Consider the following 16,013-nt stretch of genomic DNA (forward strand, 5'->3'; position numbering starts at 1 on the left):
ACGCTGCTCCCCAGGCCTGTTTTCACTTACTTAGATACAGTGAAAATCAGGCACTGCCTCTGGTCTCCTCAAAGAGTTAAACAGTCTCCTTAACTGTTTGGAATGTGAAGTTCTAAATGAAAAATTAAATTCTCCTGGAGGACTGTTCCCATGCCAGGCTACCCCTGGACAGGGTAGGAAGGTAGATGAGGGTGTGACTAGGACTCCCAGGAGAGCATAATTGTGAATGTGCAAAAATGGTCTACTTTCCAATTGAAATCCGAAGTTCACATCTGAGTATAGAATAGCTCGTCTGCTGAGACTCTGGCTGCAAAGGCATGGGTATGTGGAGCTTTTAAAAAAGAAATTGGAGAAAAGCTGGCTCAATACTTGGCCCCATATCATCACCTGCATCAGTAATCCTGGCACGAGTATCTTAAGACACCACAGTTAATCCACCAGTGACTGGGGTAGGGAGAGAGAATGAGAAGCAGGGAAGGGCGTCGATGGTACCTGATACGGTGAAAGCAGAGAGAAGTTGTTCTCGAAATACTGGAAATGAGCCAGAAAGGAGCCGGCGCTCATGGCGTCAATGTGGGGGCACGTCACACCTTTGAGCAGCTGCCCTGCACTGGAAAATTGGACAAGGGGCCCAGGAGAAAGGGGCAGCAGGGAAGAGGAAAGAAGGAGCAAGAGCAGGCTGATCTGACCCGACACCCCCTGCAGGCAGGACGTCCGACTCTCCCTCCCGGGGAATGAGGCTCCTGGAGCGGGAGACCGCAGAGGGCTCTCAGCCCCAGGCTTACCTCAGGAGCTCCTCGGGCCTCCCGGTCGTCTTTGACAGAAGCTCAAACAGGAACAAGGCCTGAGGGAAGAGAACAATTGCCACGATGATGGAGCACTCATGGGCCACCGTCATGAGTCCTATGCTCCCATTTCACAGATGGGAGAATGGAACCTTTGTTATTTACCTAGAACCACACAATTGAAGGAATTCCCTGGTGGCTCGGAGTCTGCCTGCAATGCGGGAGACCCGGGTTCGATCCCTGGGTTGGGAAGATCCCCTGGAGAAGGAAATGGCAACCCACTCTTGTATTCTCGTCTGGAAAATCTCATGGACGGAGGAGCCTGGAGGGCTACAGTCCACAGCATTCCAAAGAGTCAGACACGACTGAGCGACTTCAGTTTCACTTTCCCACAATCGCTAAGCAGCCCGGCTGGGATTTGAGCTGGTGTCCGGTGATAGCAGAGCCCATGCTCTCACACCCCAGGTGGTCCAGGCGGTGAACGAGGAGCAAAGTCAAGGCAGCGAGGCTGCAGGTTTACTTCCTGTGCTCAGAGAAGCTGCTGCCCAGTTGAGGACCCTCTGCAGCCCCTATTTCATGCCCACCTGCTGGTTCCTGGACACACAGCATTCCAGGAAGTAAAACTGACGGATGACTAGACCAGGATGGGCTAGACAGTTCCATAGATAAAGAATCTCCTGGGTCTTCCCTGGTGGTCCAGTGGCCAAGACTCCACGCTTCCAGTGCAGGGGGCCTGGGTTCGATCCCTGATCAGGGAACTAGATCCCACATGCTGCAACTAAGAGTTCGTGGCCCCATCAACCTCTCTGAGCTCAGCTAGTCACCTGTCTAAACAGCTCACTCCCCACCCGCTAGAATCCCTGCCTCCTCCCCTGGCTTACTGTCTCCTTAGCACTCATCAGCATCTATCATCTAACAGGGCACACATTTATTCCCTGGAGGTCCAGTGATTAGGATGCCGTGTTCTCATTGCCAAGATCCAAGTTCGATCCCTGGGTGGGGAACTTACATCCCACAAGCCCTGCAGAGGGACCAATAAAAAAGAGGCAACAGGTACCAGGGCATACATTTAACTACTGATCTTCTGTACTGTCTCCCTCATTAGGAAGGAAGCTTCTGTGTCCTGAGGACCACGAACAGCACCTGGCATCTGAGAGGGGAGAGAAGTGGCCAGGGCCTCCATAAACACTATGAATGAATGAATGAATGAAAGCAAGTCAGAGGACGTTCAAGGGCCTCCACAGCACAATTCTTCCCAGGCGGCCCCAGTAGTAACTGCTCTCATGTACAGTGCACGCCCAGCAGAGTCTCATGAGAAATGAGCCCCATTTTGCAGATGAGAAAACTGAAGCCATGGGAGGCAAAGCAGTGACCCCAAAGTTAATCAACAGTAGCCCCGGAATTCACACTTGGGTTTCATCTAACTTAACACTATTCTGCCTCCTGAGTTTGTTGCTATTGTTCAGTCACCAAGTCATGTCTGACTCTTCCCAAGCCCATGGACTACAGCACACCAGGCTTCCCTGTCCCTTACCACCATCTCCCGGAGTTTGCCCAAGTTCATGAGTTTAATCACACAGAAATAAGTTTGTTTTACCAAGTTAACCTTAGAACTGACCTTTCCCACAAGACAATCAGAAGCCCAGGCACCACCTCTGGGCGTTGCAATCGTACCTGACTCCTCCGGATCTCCTTTTCCTTCAGGACAGTGGAGTTGAATCCAGGTTCCCTCCGTAAATCAAAGAGAGACACTTCCTTAAAGAAAGTGCCCTGTATTTCAACAATGCCAGAGGCAGTATCTCCTGCTTCCATCACCTGTCAAAAGTGAGAAGAAACATAATAACAACGTTGCAGAAGATAGACTAAGCTTTGGGTGTGGGCCAGGCACTGGGTCAGTCAGGTGCTTCATGGGCAATAAATCCCACCAGGTCTGCTCAGCAACCCAATGAGGTGGGGATGGTCCTTATCCCCATTTTACAGGTAAGAAAACCAAGGCTTAACAAGTAAGTTGATAATGTGAGATTCAACCCCAACTCTGTCTTATTCCAAAACCCACCCCCTTTAACCGTAAGAGCTACAGCTATCTGCAAGGTATTGGTATTTTAGGCCCAACCCTTTGAGTTGCTTTCTTAGCAGACTCTGCAATTGGACATGGCAGGTCCAATGGGATATGATGCCCAGTAGACCCACTGCAAGTGAGAGAGAGAAATGTGGACATGGCTTTGGAACAGGAAAGGAGGGGCTTTCTGAAGCACTAGGGGAATTCAGGATTCATTTCCATGTTTGAAAACCAAACCCCTAAAACATTATGACGGCAAGAAATCCAACTGAAAAAAAGTGTTCCGGATTCAGCTGGCTGGGGACAGCACCAGGGTCTGGGGAGAATCAGGTTCGACCCCAGAGGCACTTTCTGGAAAGGAGGGGAGCTGGGCATCAGAAGAAGGCATTCTCCAGGCTTAGAACAACCCCACCCAAAGACCCAGCCCCCTCACAAAGTCCCAAAACCACACGCCTGAGAGCCCCGGGGGCTGCGGACCAGACTTCGTCTTCTCACCTTGCTCAGGACACCGTGCTGCTGGGCAGGTGACAAGTTGGACACGTGCAGGGAGGTGGCGCTTCTTAGGAGCTGCATGAGGTCCCTGCGGTCCATGGCGTGGAAGGCCTGCGTGCCGACCCCAGCCAGCAGCACGCCCAGCTGACTGACGTTGTAGAAGGACAGCACCTGGGGGCACCAGCAAGGGAGGGTGAGCACCAGCCTCGGGGCTGCAGCTCAAGGGCGTTTACCAGGCCCCACTGCAGGCTGGGTGTCGGGATGGGTGCTGGGGCACCACAGTGAGCAAGACACAAGCTGCCCTCCCAGGCCCTCCTGCTTCCATCAGGAAAGAGACTTAAGTACCAAAACATAACACACAGATAACCGTGCCACTGGGGTAATCCCTATGCCATCCGAGGCCACAGCAGAATTAATAAACAGCAGTGGAGGAGGGCAAGGCAACCCACTCCAGTATTCTCGGCTGGAGAAACCCCATGGACAGAGGAGCCTGGTGGGCTGCAGTCCATGGGGTCGCAAAGATTCAGACACGACTGAGCGACTAAGCACAGCACTGACCTATATGCCACCGCTGACCAGGCAACGGGCTCTTCTGGGTGTAATGTGACCTAGCTGATGAGATTTAAAAACTGGGGGGAATCCTATAAAAATCCAAATTCGAGTTTCTGCTTTATTTAAAAAAAAAAAAAAAAAACGCTGAACATCAGGCAGTACCCACATTGGCAACAATGGGCAAGAACCTTCGGGTGGGTCATGGCATCTGTGTTTACCCTGCCCACCCCTCTCATGGGACCAGGAGAAGCCTGCCGTCTTCAGTCAGTCACCCGTCAGGCAACTGACACAGCAAAGCCCTCCACTCATCTATCTTCACATGGAAGCTTTGAGATGAAATAGAGAAGCATTTCAGGATGTGAGTCTGATATTTTATATATTAAAAAAAAATATGACCATAGCTGGCCACCCTAACAGAAATCATGCCTGTTTCCCAATCCCTCCTTTGGAGTAAAGAGGCTAAATGTAATATAATCAGAGCTATTTCATGGGTTTTTTTTAAAAAAAACAAACCAGTTGAGTGGTTTCCTTGAGCTATTCCATGTAGAATGAACAGTCTCTTACTGTCCTTAAGAAGGGCAAAGACTTTTGAGCGCTCGGCTTCTTAGCAAAAGTCACCTCATTCCTCTATAAGAATAGCTGGATGCCAGGAAATAAAAGGCACTCGGTCCAGGGCTGGGAGGAATGAGACAGTCTCCCTCAGCTCTCTAAAATCACATTCACAGAGTGGACTTATGTGGCCCCAGTCAAAACAGAAGGTCTGCAAAGCCTTCAGACTAAAGTCACCAGACGTCTTGAAGGGACAAGATGGATGGTCTACCCTTAGCCTTGAGTCAGAAAGGAGAATGAGTGGGCAGTGGTCATGGCACCATGACAGAGGCAGTCAGCATGGCAATGAAGCAAGTGGGCTCTGAAGCCAGATGCCCTGGGTTCAGTCCCAGCTCTGTCCCTTTCCTGTGGCCTTGGCAATTCCCTTATACGCTCTGTGCCTCACAAGAATGACCTGGAAAATGGAGGTTATAACATTACTGACCTTATAGGGTTGTTGGAAATGTTAAATGATTAACTCAGTGATAGCTAACACTCACTGAGCTTGGACTCTAGGTCACGTGTTGTCCAATCTCTTCCTGTGTACTGACTCACATAAACCTATGGAAGAGGTGCTATTGTTATCCCCATCTTACAAATAGGGAAACTGAGGCAAGGAGAAGTTGTCTGTTCCCCACTGTCACAGAGCAGACACTGTTGCACATGGAAGACCAAGGATTTGCACCCAGGTAGCCTTCCTCGGCACCATCTTCTTACAGATTGGCTGCCCCTGCTGAAGGTCTATAACCAGCCCCTCGGTCTTGGGCCATTAAAACAGAGTCCAAAGCCCCAACTGACCTTCTGGTGGGCCAGGTATTTGGCAGACAAGATGATGACCTGGCTCCTGGCCCAGCCTGAGACCTGGTTGAGGGTCGAGATGGCACCGTGCACAGCCTCGGGGGAGAGGGATTCCAGCTGACTGTGGGTCAAGCCCACGACCGCATCCGACAGAGAGCCCAGAGTCTCATTGAGGGTCTGGTTCTCTGTGGCAATTTCCAGGAGCTCAGCTTTGAGCTAGAAAGGGAGCAAGCCAGGATGAGAGTCGCAGCAAGCAGGACGATGGTTCTTTCAGACCACACCCCAGGGTGCACCCTCCCCCTCCCTGCCTCATCAAAAGGAAGGGGGCTCCTGCTGAGACCAGACCGTGAGTCACCCCACTGAAAATGCCACCTCCCCTGGCCTTGACCTTCCTATGCTGCAAATTCACTCCATGCTTCATTTAAATATTAATTTGTTATTAAATCAACCTTAAAGCATGGCAGAAGGAAATTTTGTTTACTCATAACTCCGCCACATTCCTGTAGCATCTATTTTCTTTTTGTGACCTTGAACTCTACATCCTGTCTACATGGCTGCTTTTCTTTTATGAAATATCCAGAGGGAAGTTTCACAATAATATATAAATGTGTAAAAATAATTCTCAACAGTAACAAGAAAGTAAAAGCCTCCTGAAAACTCTACCTCAAAAAAATTACTATGGTTAGTAATTGGGTGTTTATGTTCCCAAAATTTCTTATGCCTTTATAAATAAACTATGGTATCTAGTCTTTACATAGGTGTAACATGAACAGAAGTGCAATTTTCTGCTCTATTTAAAATTTTTCATTTAAAATTACGTCTTACAAGTTTTCATGTTTTCATGATCCCCTTATTTTTTATAACATGCCTGTCCAGTTATAGTCAAGTGTGTTTCCCAACTGCTTTCAGTAAAGGTGATCAATTTATCTGTTGTAACATGACCTCTATACAAAACAAAAACCAACCAACAGAACAGTTTGTGTTTTAACACCTGAATTTGCATGAACCATACAGTCATGTCAGAGGCGTGAACGCAGGTATTCCAGATGGCCACTGGGGGGCAGCAGAGTAAAGTGAAAGAGACAGCTGTCACAGCTCCCGGGTTTCTCCCAACTCAGCAGCTCCCCTTCCCTAGAGATCAGCTTCCACATCTGCAAAAGGCCTACAGCAGTGGTTCCCAACGTGTGGGGCTTAACCAGTAGTTCCAGCATCACCTGGGGAGTTGTTAGAAATGCAGCATCTCAGGTTCCACCCCAGCTCTCCTGAGTCAGATGAAGGTATCTTATTAAGCTGTTTCCAACAAGCCCTCCAGCTGATTCTGATGCACCCTCTGGGTAAGAGCTATTGACCCAAATGAGCCAAAGGGTCCTCTCACATCTAATCGTACCCAACTTTCTTCTTGGTCACAACTGTCCCTGTGGCCCTAAACTACACTTATTTTCTTATTTTTGCTTGAGCTTGCTTGGGAAGGATTCTTTTCCTGGAAAACAAAAATATGCACTGACCAACAAAACGCCTATAGAGTCAAATGCCAAATGGGACTGAGGATTTGGTGATGTGTGAAAAACTGCTGTGGAATAACTGATGATGTTACCAAAATTTTCTTGAACGTTGCTCTCATGTCATCTTTCCCATTTAAAAAATGAGAAACACAAAAAGAAGTGAGAGAGGGGCTTCCCTGGTGGCTCAGTGGTAAAGAATCCTCCTACCAATGCAGGAGACCGGGGTTCAATCCCTGGTCCGGGAAGATCCCACATGCTGCAGAGCAACTAAGCCCGTGTGCTACAACTATTGAGCTAGTGCTCTAGAGCCTGGGAGCCGCAACTTCTGAGCCCACATGCCGCAACTATGGAAGCCCACAGGCCTAGAACCCGTCCTCCACAACAAGAGAAGCCACACCTATGAGAAGCCTGCACATCACAACTAGAGGGAAAGCCCATTCAGCAATAAAGACCCAGCATGGCCATAAACAAATAATTAAAATCTTAAAAAACAAAAAACAAGAAGTGAGAGAAGCCAGGCAGAATTAAGACTTTAAGGGAAGAAAGGCAAGAAAGAGATGGAGTCGGGAGGGAAATGAGATAGTCCCCAATTTGCCCAAAACCTTGGTCTAGGAACTCAGTAACCCCCTGGCTACATCGGAGTCATCTGAGTAGCTTTGAAGACCTACCATACTTAGGCCAAACCCCAGATCAATAACTTGAGAATCTCTGAGGGTGGAGCCTGGGGAAGGGACATGACACTAGCAGAACCAGATTCGAGTTCTGCTTTATTTCCTCTCTGCTCCAAGCACAGTCACCAGCCAAGCAGCTTCAGCATCGCCTGGAAGCTTGTTAGAAATGCAGAGTCTCGGGCCCCACCCAGGCCTTAAATCTGCATTTAAGATCCCCAAATAGCTCCATGCACATTTAAGTCTGAGGTGGCCACTCTGGCTGATCTTTGATCTACTCAAGCTTGTCCTACAGTTTTTTGTTGTTTCTCCCTCCTTTAAGCTCATCCCAGTGCTCCTGCTGTGGCTAGACCTACATCTCGATTCACCCTTTCTTGCAAAGGGCAGACAAGACTGTTCTTCCCGTTTCTCTGGCTAGTGAAACTGAGGCCAAGGGTGCGGGGCCTCACAGCACTTCTGCACCTTCTGAACACCAGCCTGGAAGCCCCTCAGGTGGCTGCATTTGATCATCTGGTGAAGGAGGACTTGGGCCACAGCAGCGTCCAGCAGCTCCAGGTCATCGTAGAAACAAACCAGCAGCCCCAGCCTGCGTGAGAAGATAAGGGAGGCTGGTAGAGGGCCGAGAGGAGGGGGCCACAACCAAGACTCCACTCCAGTTAGAACCAAGAGGTCACGATCATAGCAGCTGCTGAGCACCAGGAACCGTGTTGAGCCCTTTACTTGGATTATCTCATCACAACCCCGCAAGGTAAGTGCTCTCATTAGCCCCATTTCACAGAAGAGTAAACTGAGACTCAGACAGATTAAGGCAAGTGGTGCCAGGCCTTAAATCTAGATCCATCCAACTATGCCATCTCTCCTCCTGGGACATTAAGGGATACAAGGAAAGCATTCCTTATCCACACAGAGATAAGGGATTTGCCTACCCTGAGGGATTCTCTGAGGCAGAAGTTTATTTCCAGGATGCTTTACAACCAATACCCCTAGATGATGACGCTTCAAAAGAAAATAAAAAGACAGGAGTCAGAACACTGTAGGAGCAGAGATGAGATCTGAACCCTGGTCTAGCTGGAAGCACTGCATCCATTGGTTAAGAACATAACTTCAACCCCAACTTGAATTTGAAGCTCAGCTCTATAAGACATCTGACCTCTAGCAACTTACTTCTCTGCAAGCTACACACAGTTGTGCAGTGTACCCTCTATTATAAACCTGCATCTCTAAGCTTTTAATGGGAGGTTTCCTTTGTCCATCATAGCACATCATAATAAATATGATGAATGAAGGAATGAGGAGTACTGTGGGAGTTAAATGAGAAGATGCATACCAATTGATTAGCATATTTCCTGGTAGATGCTAAGCACTTATTCCTAAATGGATGCTCCTAGCATTAGTACGGAATCTACTTGACTTAGCATGCTGGACCACCTAGTTGACCATGATCAAACACTGACACTCTCAGACATGTCCCCAGGAAAGCAACCACCTCAGGGAAAGGATTTTAAAGTGTGTCTGGAGAAGGAAATGGCAACCCACTCCAGTATTCTTGCCTGGAGAATCCCAGGGATGGAGGAGCCTGGTGGGCTGCCATCTATGGGGTTGAGGTTGGACACGACTGAAGTGACTTAGCAGCAGCAGCAAGGAACATCCAAAAAGCAAGAGAATTCCAGAAAAACACCTACTTTTGCTTTATTGACTACGCCAAAGCCTTTGACTGTGTGAATCACAACAAACTGTGGAAAATTCTTGAAGAGATGGGAATACCAGGCCACCTCACCTGCCTCATGAGAAATCTGTATGCAAGTCAAGAAGCAACAGTTAGAACTGGACACGGAACAACAGACTGGTTCCAAATCGGGAAAGGAGTACGTCAAGGCTGTATATTGTCACCCTGCTTATTTAAGTTATATGCTGAGTACAGCATGAGAAACGCTGGGCTGGAGGAAGCACAACCTGGAATCAAGATTGCCGGGAAAAATATCAATAATCTCAGGTATGCAGATGACACCACCCTTATGGCAGAAAGCTAAGAAGAACTAAAGAACCTCTTGATGAAAGTGAAAGAGGAGAGTGAAAAAGTTGGCTTAAAACTCAACAATCAGAAAACTGAGATCATGGCATCCGGTCCCGTCACTTCATGGGAAATAGATGGGGAAACAATGGAAACAGTGAAAGACTTTATTTTGGGGGTTCCAAAATCACTGCAGATGGTGACTGTAGCCATGAAATTAAGACCCTTGCTCCTTGGAAGAAAAGTTATGACCAACCTAGACAACATATTAAAAACCAGAGACATTCCTTTACCAACAAAGGTCCATCTAGTCAAAGCTATGGTTTTTCCAGTAGTCATGTATGGATGTGAGAGTTGGACTATAAAAAAGCTGAGCACCAAAGAATTGATGCTTTTGAACTGTGGTGTTGGAGAAGACTCTTGAGAGTCCCTTGGACTGCAAGGATATCCAACCAGTCCATCCTAAAGGAAATCGATCCTGAATATTCATTGTAAAGACTGATGCTGAAGCTGAAACTCCAATACTTTGGCCACCTGATTCGAAGAACCGACTCATTTGAAAAGACCCTGATGCTGGGAAAGATTGAGGGCAGGAGAAGAAGGGCACTACAGAGGATGAGATGGTTGGATGGCATCACCGACTCGATGGACATGAGTTTGAGTAAGCTCCGGGAGTTGGTGATGGACAGGGAGGCCTGGCGTGCTGTAGTCCATGGGGTCGCAAAGAGTCAGACACGACTGAGCAACTGAACTGAACTGAACTGACTAGAAAAATAGGGCCCATGCTACTGAGTGAAAATTACTAAGGACAGAGGAAGAGGGTGTAAGAGTTTTATATGAGAATATTCTCTGCAGGTGACTTTGGAAAATGTAAGGTCATGTGATGCGGTCAGAGGAAGGTCTGTGACAGTAAGACCCTGGGAGATGGAGAGAGGATGGGTGAATGGTGCCCACTGCCCCCACCAACACTGCACAATTATCCCCAACATTCAAACCCTTTCTGGGGTCACCAGGTGCACAGCTCCTGGCCCTCCCCTGCTGGAAACGGTTCCGGTTCCTGGGGATCATGTTACAATCACTAAATTCTAGAGCTGATCTCATGCCAGGGCTCCCTGCCTGAGGGTCCATGAAACAATAGCTATTTCCAATACTCGACCCAACCAATTGTAAATGACACATTTACAACTTGGAATGGAGGGAATACCAAGTATGTAAAAAGTTCCATTTCTGTGCTCCGAGCTGGAATCTTAGCCCTTGATAAGGTTGTATAAAATGTTAGCACATAGGAGATGCTTTAAAAGCATTTTGTTTTCTTCTCCACTTCATAACCTCTTTAAAGGGATCTCTTTGGGGAAACATCTCCCTCACACACACAGAGACGTGGGGCGATTCAAAGAGATGGATCGGCCACCTCCCTCCCCTCCCCGGCTTTTTCGCTGCTCAGAGGAAGCTGATGCTTAGATGGGAAACAGCTCTGGGGGCCCAGCGCCCACGCCCCTTGCCTGTGTATGGTAGAGGTATTCCTCATGTCAAAGTTGGAGGAGCTGATCCTCTCCAGAAACGCCTGGGCCAGTTCAGGTGTGACATCATAAACCGTGTCCAGCTGCTTGGTGGCGTTGTCATAGCTGATAAACAGCCCAATCTGGTGGAGGAGGACAGGAAGATTAGTGGGGGGCTGCAGGAGCCCTGTGAAGCCCCATCCTGGTGGTCTGTGCTGCGCCCCACCTCCAGACACCTGGAGATGCCCATTCCTCATTTTCATTTGATTTCTTTTTTTTTCTGTAGTAGTTTATTACAAGATATTGAACATAGTTCCCTGTGCTATACAGTAGGATCTTGTGGTTTATCTTTTTTATATAGAGAGGCATGGATCTGCTAATCCCAAACTCCTAATCGATCGATCCTTCATCCCATTTCCTCTTTGGTAACTGTAAGTGACGTTGATTTCCTAAATGGTCTGTAACTGCTGCTTCAGTTTCTTCTACAATCCAACTGTTATTTAGGAAAGTTTTTCTTTTTTAATATATGAGCAGTTGAACTTTTTTCAAGCTAATATTTGCCCATTTATTTCTAGATTTGTTTTATTGAGGTCAGAGAATGTGGTCCACAAATTGTTTGCTTTGGGCAATCAGAATTTTTTTAATAGATAAATCGGTTTGTAAATGACCCACAGGTGATTAAAAGAAAGAATGTGTGTTCTCTTTGTAAGATATAAAGTTGGATGTATGTATACAATATGTATGTAAATACATGTTTACATAATATTTAACACATATTTATTATGCAAATATATACATAATGCATTCAACTTTATTAAATATACTCTTCAGATTCTTTCTATTATTGTTCACTTTTTGCCTGTGTGTCCATGAGTGTCGCGCTGACACTCTATATTTTGATGCATTTATTCTTCGCTTAAAGATTTCATAAAGCTGTCTCTCTCTCGTGGATCGTGCTCTTCGTCCACAAGAAATCCCCTCTGAGTGTTGGTACTCTGTGGCTTCACCTCCCTTTCTACATGTTTAGAAGATGAATAAATGTGAACAGCCCCTGGATCTCAAGAAGTCCCTGCCAGGGGCCTAGTTTCCTAAGAATTTAACCTCTATAGACTTTCTGAAATTCATTCAACTTTGAAAAAGTAAAATGGAGGTCTAATCCATTTTATAACGGAGGGTTATAAAACTGAAAGACATCTGAAATATTCCCAGGCTGTCAGGTAAAAAGAGGAACCTAGGGACTTCCCTGGTGGTCCAGTGGCTAAGGCTCCATGATCCCAATGCAGGGGCTCAGGTTCAAAATCCGGTCAGGGAACTAGATCCACATGCTGCAACTAAAGATCCTACACACTGCAGCTAAGACCTGGCACAGCCAAATAAGGAAATATTTTTTTTTAAAGAAAGAGGAACCTAGTTCTGCATCTGGTTTCATAATAACCAGACATGGTTGGGTCAGTCAGTCCTTGAACAGGCCAGTCATTTGATGCAAACTCTTCTTTCACTGGCCAGGAGAAAGTTAGGGCACACAGGGCAAAAACTGATGGCAAGCCCCAAACTCTATGAAAGCCTCCCTGTCGGCAGCATTCCTTGGAGGCTGTGTTCTAGAATCATGCTTCCCAAGGGATTTTAGTATCATCAGACCAACATCAGGAAAAAGAGGTAATTCCCGAGCAGCGAGTTAAGCACCATGAATATGTACACTTCTCCACTGTAAACTTTAAAGTCCAATCATCACTCATGCTGAAGTAGCTATCAATAGAAGTAGCCATAAATAGAAGTAGCAATTAATCCATGTTGCTTTTGATTTGGGTTTGTGCTTCCAATGACTGTAAACTCTATAGCTACAATCCTTGGCATGTCTTGAGTTCAAAACTACCCTTAAAAGACCTTTGGTTCATAGCCAACCTTCTCTTTAGATCATGTTGTTGACATCAGAACTGTCTTAGCTGTCCAGAGTTCTTTTTGTTTTCTTAACTCTTCTACACTAGAACACAATCCAGCGACTGACTGCTTGAGGCCTTACTCAAGGAGTTTTCTTTAGATGCTCAAGTTATATTGAACTAAAGTGAGTGTTCAATTTCCAAGGCACCTCAACTGGCTGGCTGAACATGAGAGGTTCAGAGCACACATTGTGTGTATGCTAAGTCAATTCAGTCGTGTCCGACTCTTTGTGATTTCATGGACTGTAGCCCGCCAGGCTCCTCTGTCCATGGGATTCTCCAGGCAAGAATACTGGAATGCGTTGCATTGCCTTCCCCTCCAGGGGATCTTCCCAATCCAGGGATCGAACCCTCGTCTCTTAGGTCTCCTGCATTGGCAGGCAGGTTCTTTACCACTAGCGCCACTTGGGAAGTCCAGAACACACCTTACTTCAGATGTATTGGTGATGGAGACATGTAAATGTACTTTTCAAACTTACTTCTATGGGACTAATTCTCATAATTTCTTCAAAGGATAGGTGAACCATGTATCTGCCCAAAATCCATAAGTTTTCTGCACTGACCCATGAAACAGAGTCATCTGCAAAAAAGACAAAACATAGATTAAAAAGTAAATAAATAAAAGCCTATGCACTGGTAAATGACAATCAAAACTATCTTTGATGTCAGGACCTCTTTTTGCATCCATTAATTCATTCAACAGCCATTTTTTGAGAGCCCTCTGCTTATGAGATGCTACAATATACATAGGCAAGACGGGTGTCCACCACTTCGTTCCTCATAGTGCGGCTCCTTGGACCAGCAGCCTCAGCATCACTTGGGAACTAGTTAGAAATGCAGATTATTTTTTAATACTAAGACCACAAAATATAGTTTCATTTTTAGCTTACTTAGTTACTAACTTGAAATTTATTTGATTCCTTTATTACTGCCAGTAACAATCCTTATCTTCCTTATTGATTATCACCGTGTACGTGAGCCAACCCAAACCATTTGTCCTTTCTAGTATGCACCCCTAATGGTCTCCAAATCTTTCCTCTCCTGGGACTTTCCCACCAGCTAGAATGCCTTTTTCCTAACCTTTCTGCTTCCAAACCCAACCTTAAAAACTGAGCTCAAATATTTCCTCTTCCTTGAAGCCCTCTCTCATCTCCTCAGCCAGCATTATAATTTCTCTCTTCTCTGAATTCCCAGAGAACTTTATTATTCTGTTCAGACATTTGAAATTCCCCATCAGCAAATGTCAGTGGGATTTTAAGAACAATCATGGCCAGGATCCAAATTCAAATTTCAGTGAACTGGGACATCTCTGGTCCAGTGATTAAGAATTCACTTTTCAATCCAAAGGGCAAGGGTTCAATCACTGGTTGGGGAACTAAGGTCCCACAGGCTGTGAAAAAGTAAAAGTGAAAGTGTTAGTTGTTCAGTCGTGTCTGACTCTTTGCAACCCCATGGACTGTATGTAGCCCATCAGGCTCCTCTGTCCCTGGAATTCTCCAGGCAAGAATACTGGAGTAGGTAGCCATTCCCTTCTCCAAGAGATCTTCCCAACTGTGGGGTGTGGCCAAAAAAAAATTTTTTTTAAGTTTCAATGAACTAGAATTGGCTGCCATTGCCCCTAATCCTCCACCTCCAGTAAAAGATTTACGAAGTACAACATTGCGTTGGCAGCATTTAGGGGAAATGAAAAAAGCAGGGGAGCATTTTTAGGGTGCAGTGAATCAGTCACCAAAAGCTATTGCAAGAAGCCATGGACAACGGCTGATGCCCAAAGGAGATGGTGAGGTCAGCTGATCTGTGGACCACGTCACAAGAATAAGAGGGTGCCTCCCCCAACCCAGGAATCATAGCTGTTACTGTGAGCACAGGTAAACATCCTCTAGATGGGAACTCTGAACACTTGACTTGGTTAGTAGAAGAAAGGGTGGCCCCGAAGGCTAGATAATTCTGGGGGAAAACCACTAAATTCACCAAAAACTAAGCTGAGATGTTCATTTTTAATCAATTATTAAGCATGAACTGTATTTCTGCAGACCAATAATCCCCAAACTTGGGATATTTTTGACACCCAAAGTATTTCCAGTTACCTTAGGAACTTCATGAAAAAAAAGTTTAAAGTCCAAATAGAATTCATTTTAATTCACCTTAGTTTAATAATGAAATATACCACATAGGGATTTTAGGAGAGTCTGTCCCTAATTACATTCTGGCAACGAGGACTTACGGGAAGTCTAGAGTCTAGAACTGTGGTGCTGGAGAAGACTCTTGAGAGTACCATGGACAACAAGGAGATCAAACCAGTCAATCCTAAAGGAAATCAACCTTTAATATTCATTGGAAAGACTGATGCTGAAGCTGAAATTCCAATACTATGGCTACCTGATGTGAAGAACCGACTCACTGGAAAAGACCCTGATGCTGAGAAAGATTGAGGTCAGGAGAAGAAGGGGACGACAGAGGATGAGGTCATTGGATGGCATCACCGACTTGATGGACATGAATCTGAGCAAACTCCAGGAGATAGTGAAGGACAGGGAAGCCTAGCATGCTGTAGACCATGGGGTCGCAAAGAGTTGAACACGACCTAGCAACTGAACAGGAGTCTAGCAGGTGAGTTGAGTGAATTTCCCAGGTTACAGAGTGTGAGATTCAGTTTCCCAGAGGCCGCTATTATGTACCGGCAAAGAGAATTCTGCTGCGCATGAAGACAATGATTATTCCACTGTTCAATGCTTCTTTCACACAAATCTCAGAGCTGAATTCCAGGAAAAGCACTGGCTGGCACCCCCTCCACTTCCACGCACTGGCTCTCTCTGTCTCCCCCCCACACACAGGCTCACTTCCACCTCAGGGCTTTTTATCTGCTGCTTTCCCTGCCTGGAATACTCTTCCTCCAGAGCCTCCCACATCTGATTCCATTTCTCATTTCAGTTTCAAACCAAATGTCGCCTGCCCAGACAGCTCTTCTCTGACTCCTTAATCCGGGGGTCAGAAACTACAGCCTGTGGGCCAAACCCACCCAACATCTGTTTTTGTACAGCCTTCAGCTTGGTTTTTACATTTTTTAATGGTTGAGGGGAAAATCAAAAGAAGAATATTTTGTGACACTTGAAAATTACATG

At 46.3% G+C, this 16,013-nt stretch overlaps 1 protein-coding gene across 4 annotated transcripts in view; it reads right to left on the reverse strand.

Moving 5' to 3' along the window:
- The window catches only part of OTOA (otoancorin), a 78,111-nt gene that overhangs the window by 36,657 nt on the left and 25,441 nt on the right, over nt 1-16,013 (reverse strand). For 3 of the 4 annotated variants that reach the window (XM_081554541.1, XM_081554545.1, XM_081554544.1), the window contains 8 exons: nt 13,371-13,471; nt 10,958-11,097; nt 7,907-8,030; nt 5,275-5,490; nt 3,340-3,507; nt 2,460-2,600; nt 786-844; nt 493-610 (listed from right to left, as the gene is read on the reverse strand). In XM_081554541.1, coding sequence (XP_081410667.1) covers nt 493-610; nt 786-844; nt 2,460-2,600; nt 3,340-3,507; nt 5,275-5,490; nt 7,907-8,030; nt 10,958-11,097; nt 13,371-13,471 — 1,067 coding nt within the window. Of the gene's footprint in view, nt 1-492; nt 611-785; nt 845-2,459; nt 2,601-3,339; nt 3,508-5,274; nt 5,491-7,906; nt 8,031-10,948; nt 11,098-13,370; nt 13,472-16,013 lie in introns of all 4 variants that reach the window. The other variant, XM_081554542.1, reaches the window with a different exon arrangement.

The sequence above is a fragment of the Giraffa tippelskirchi genome, chromosome 13 (assembly GCF_054371585.1).
Source record: "Giraffa tippelskirchi isolate mGirTip1 chromosome 13, T2T-mGirTip1v1.2.pri, whole genome shotgun sequence".
Taxonomy (NCBI): Eukaryota; Metazoa; Chordata; class Mammalia; order Artiodactyla; family Giraffidae; genus Giraffa; species Giraffa tippelskirchi.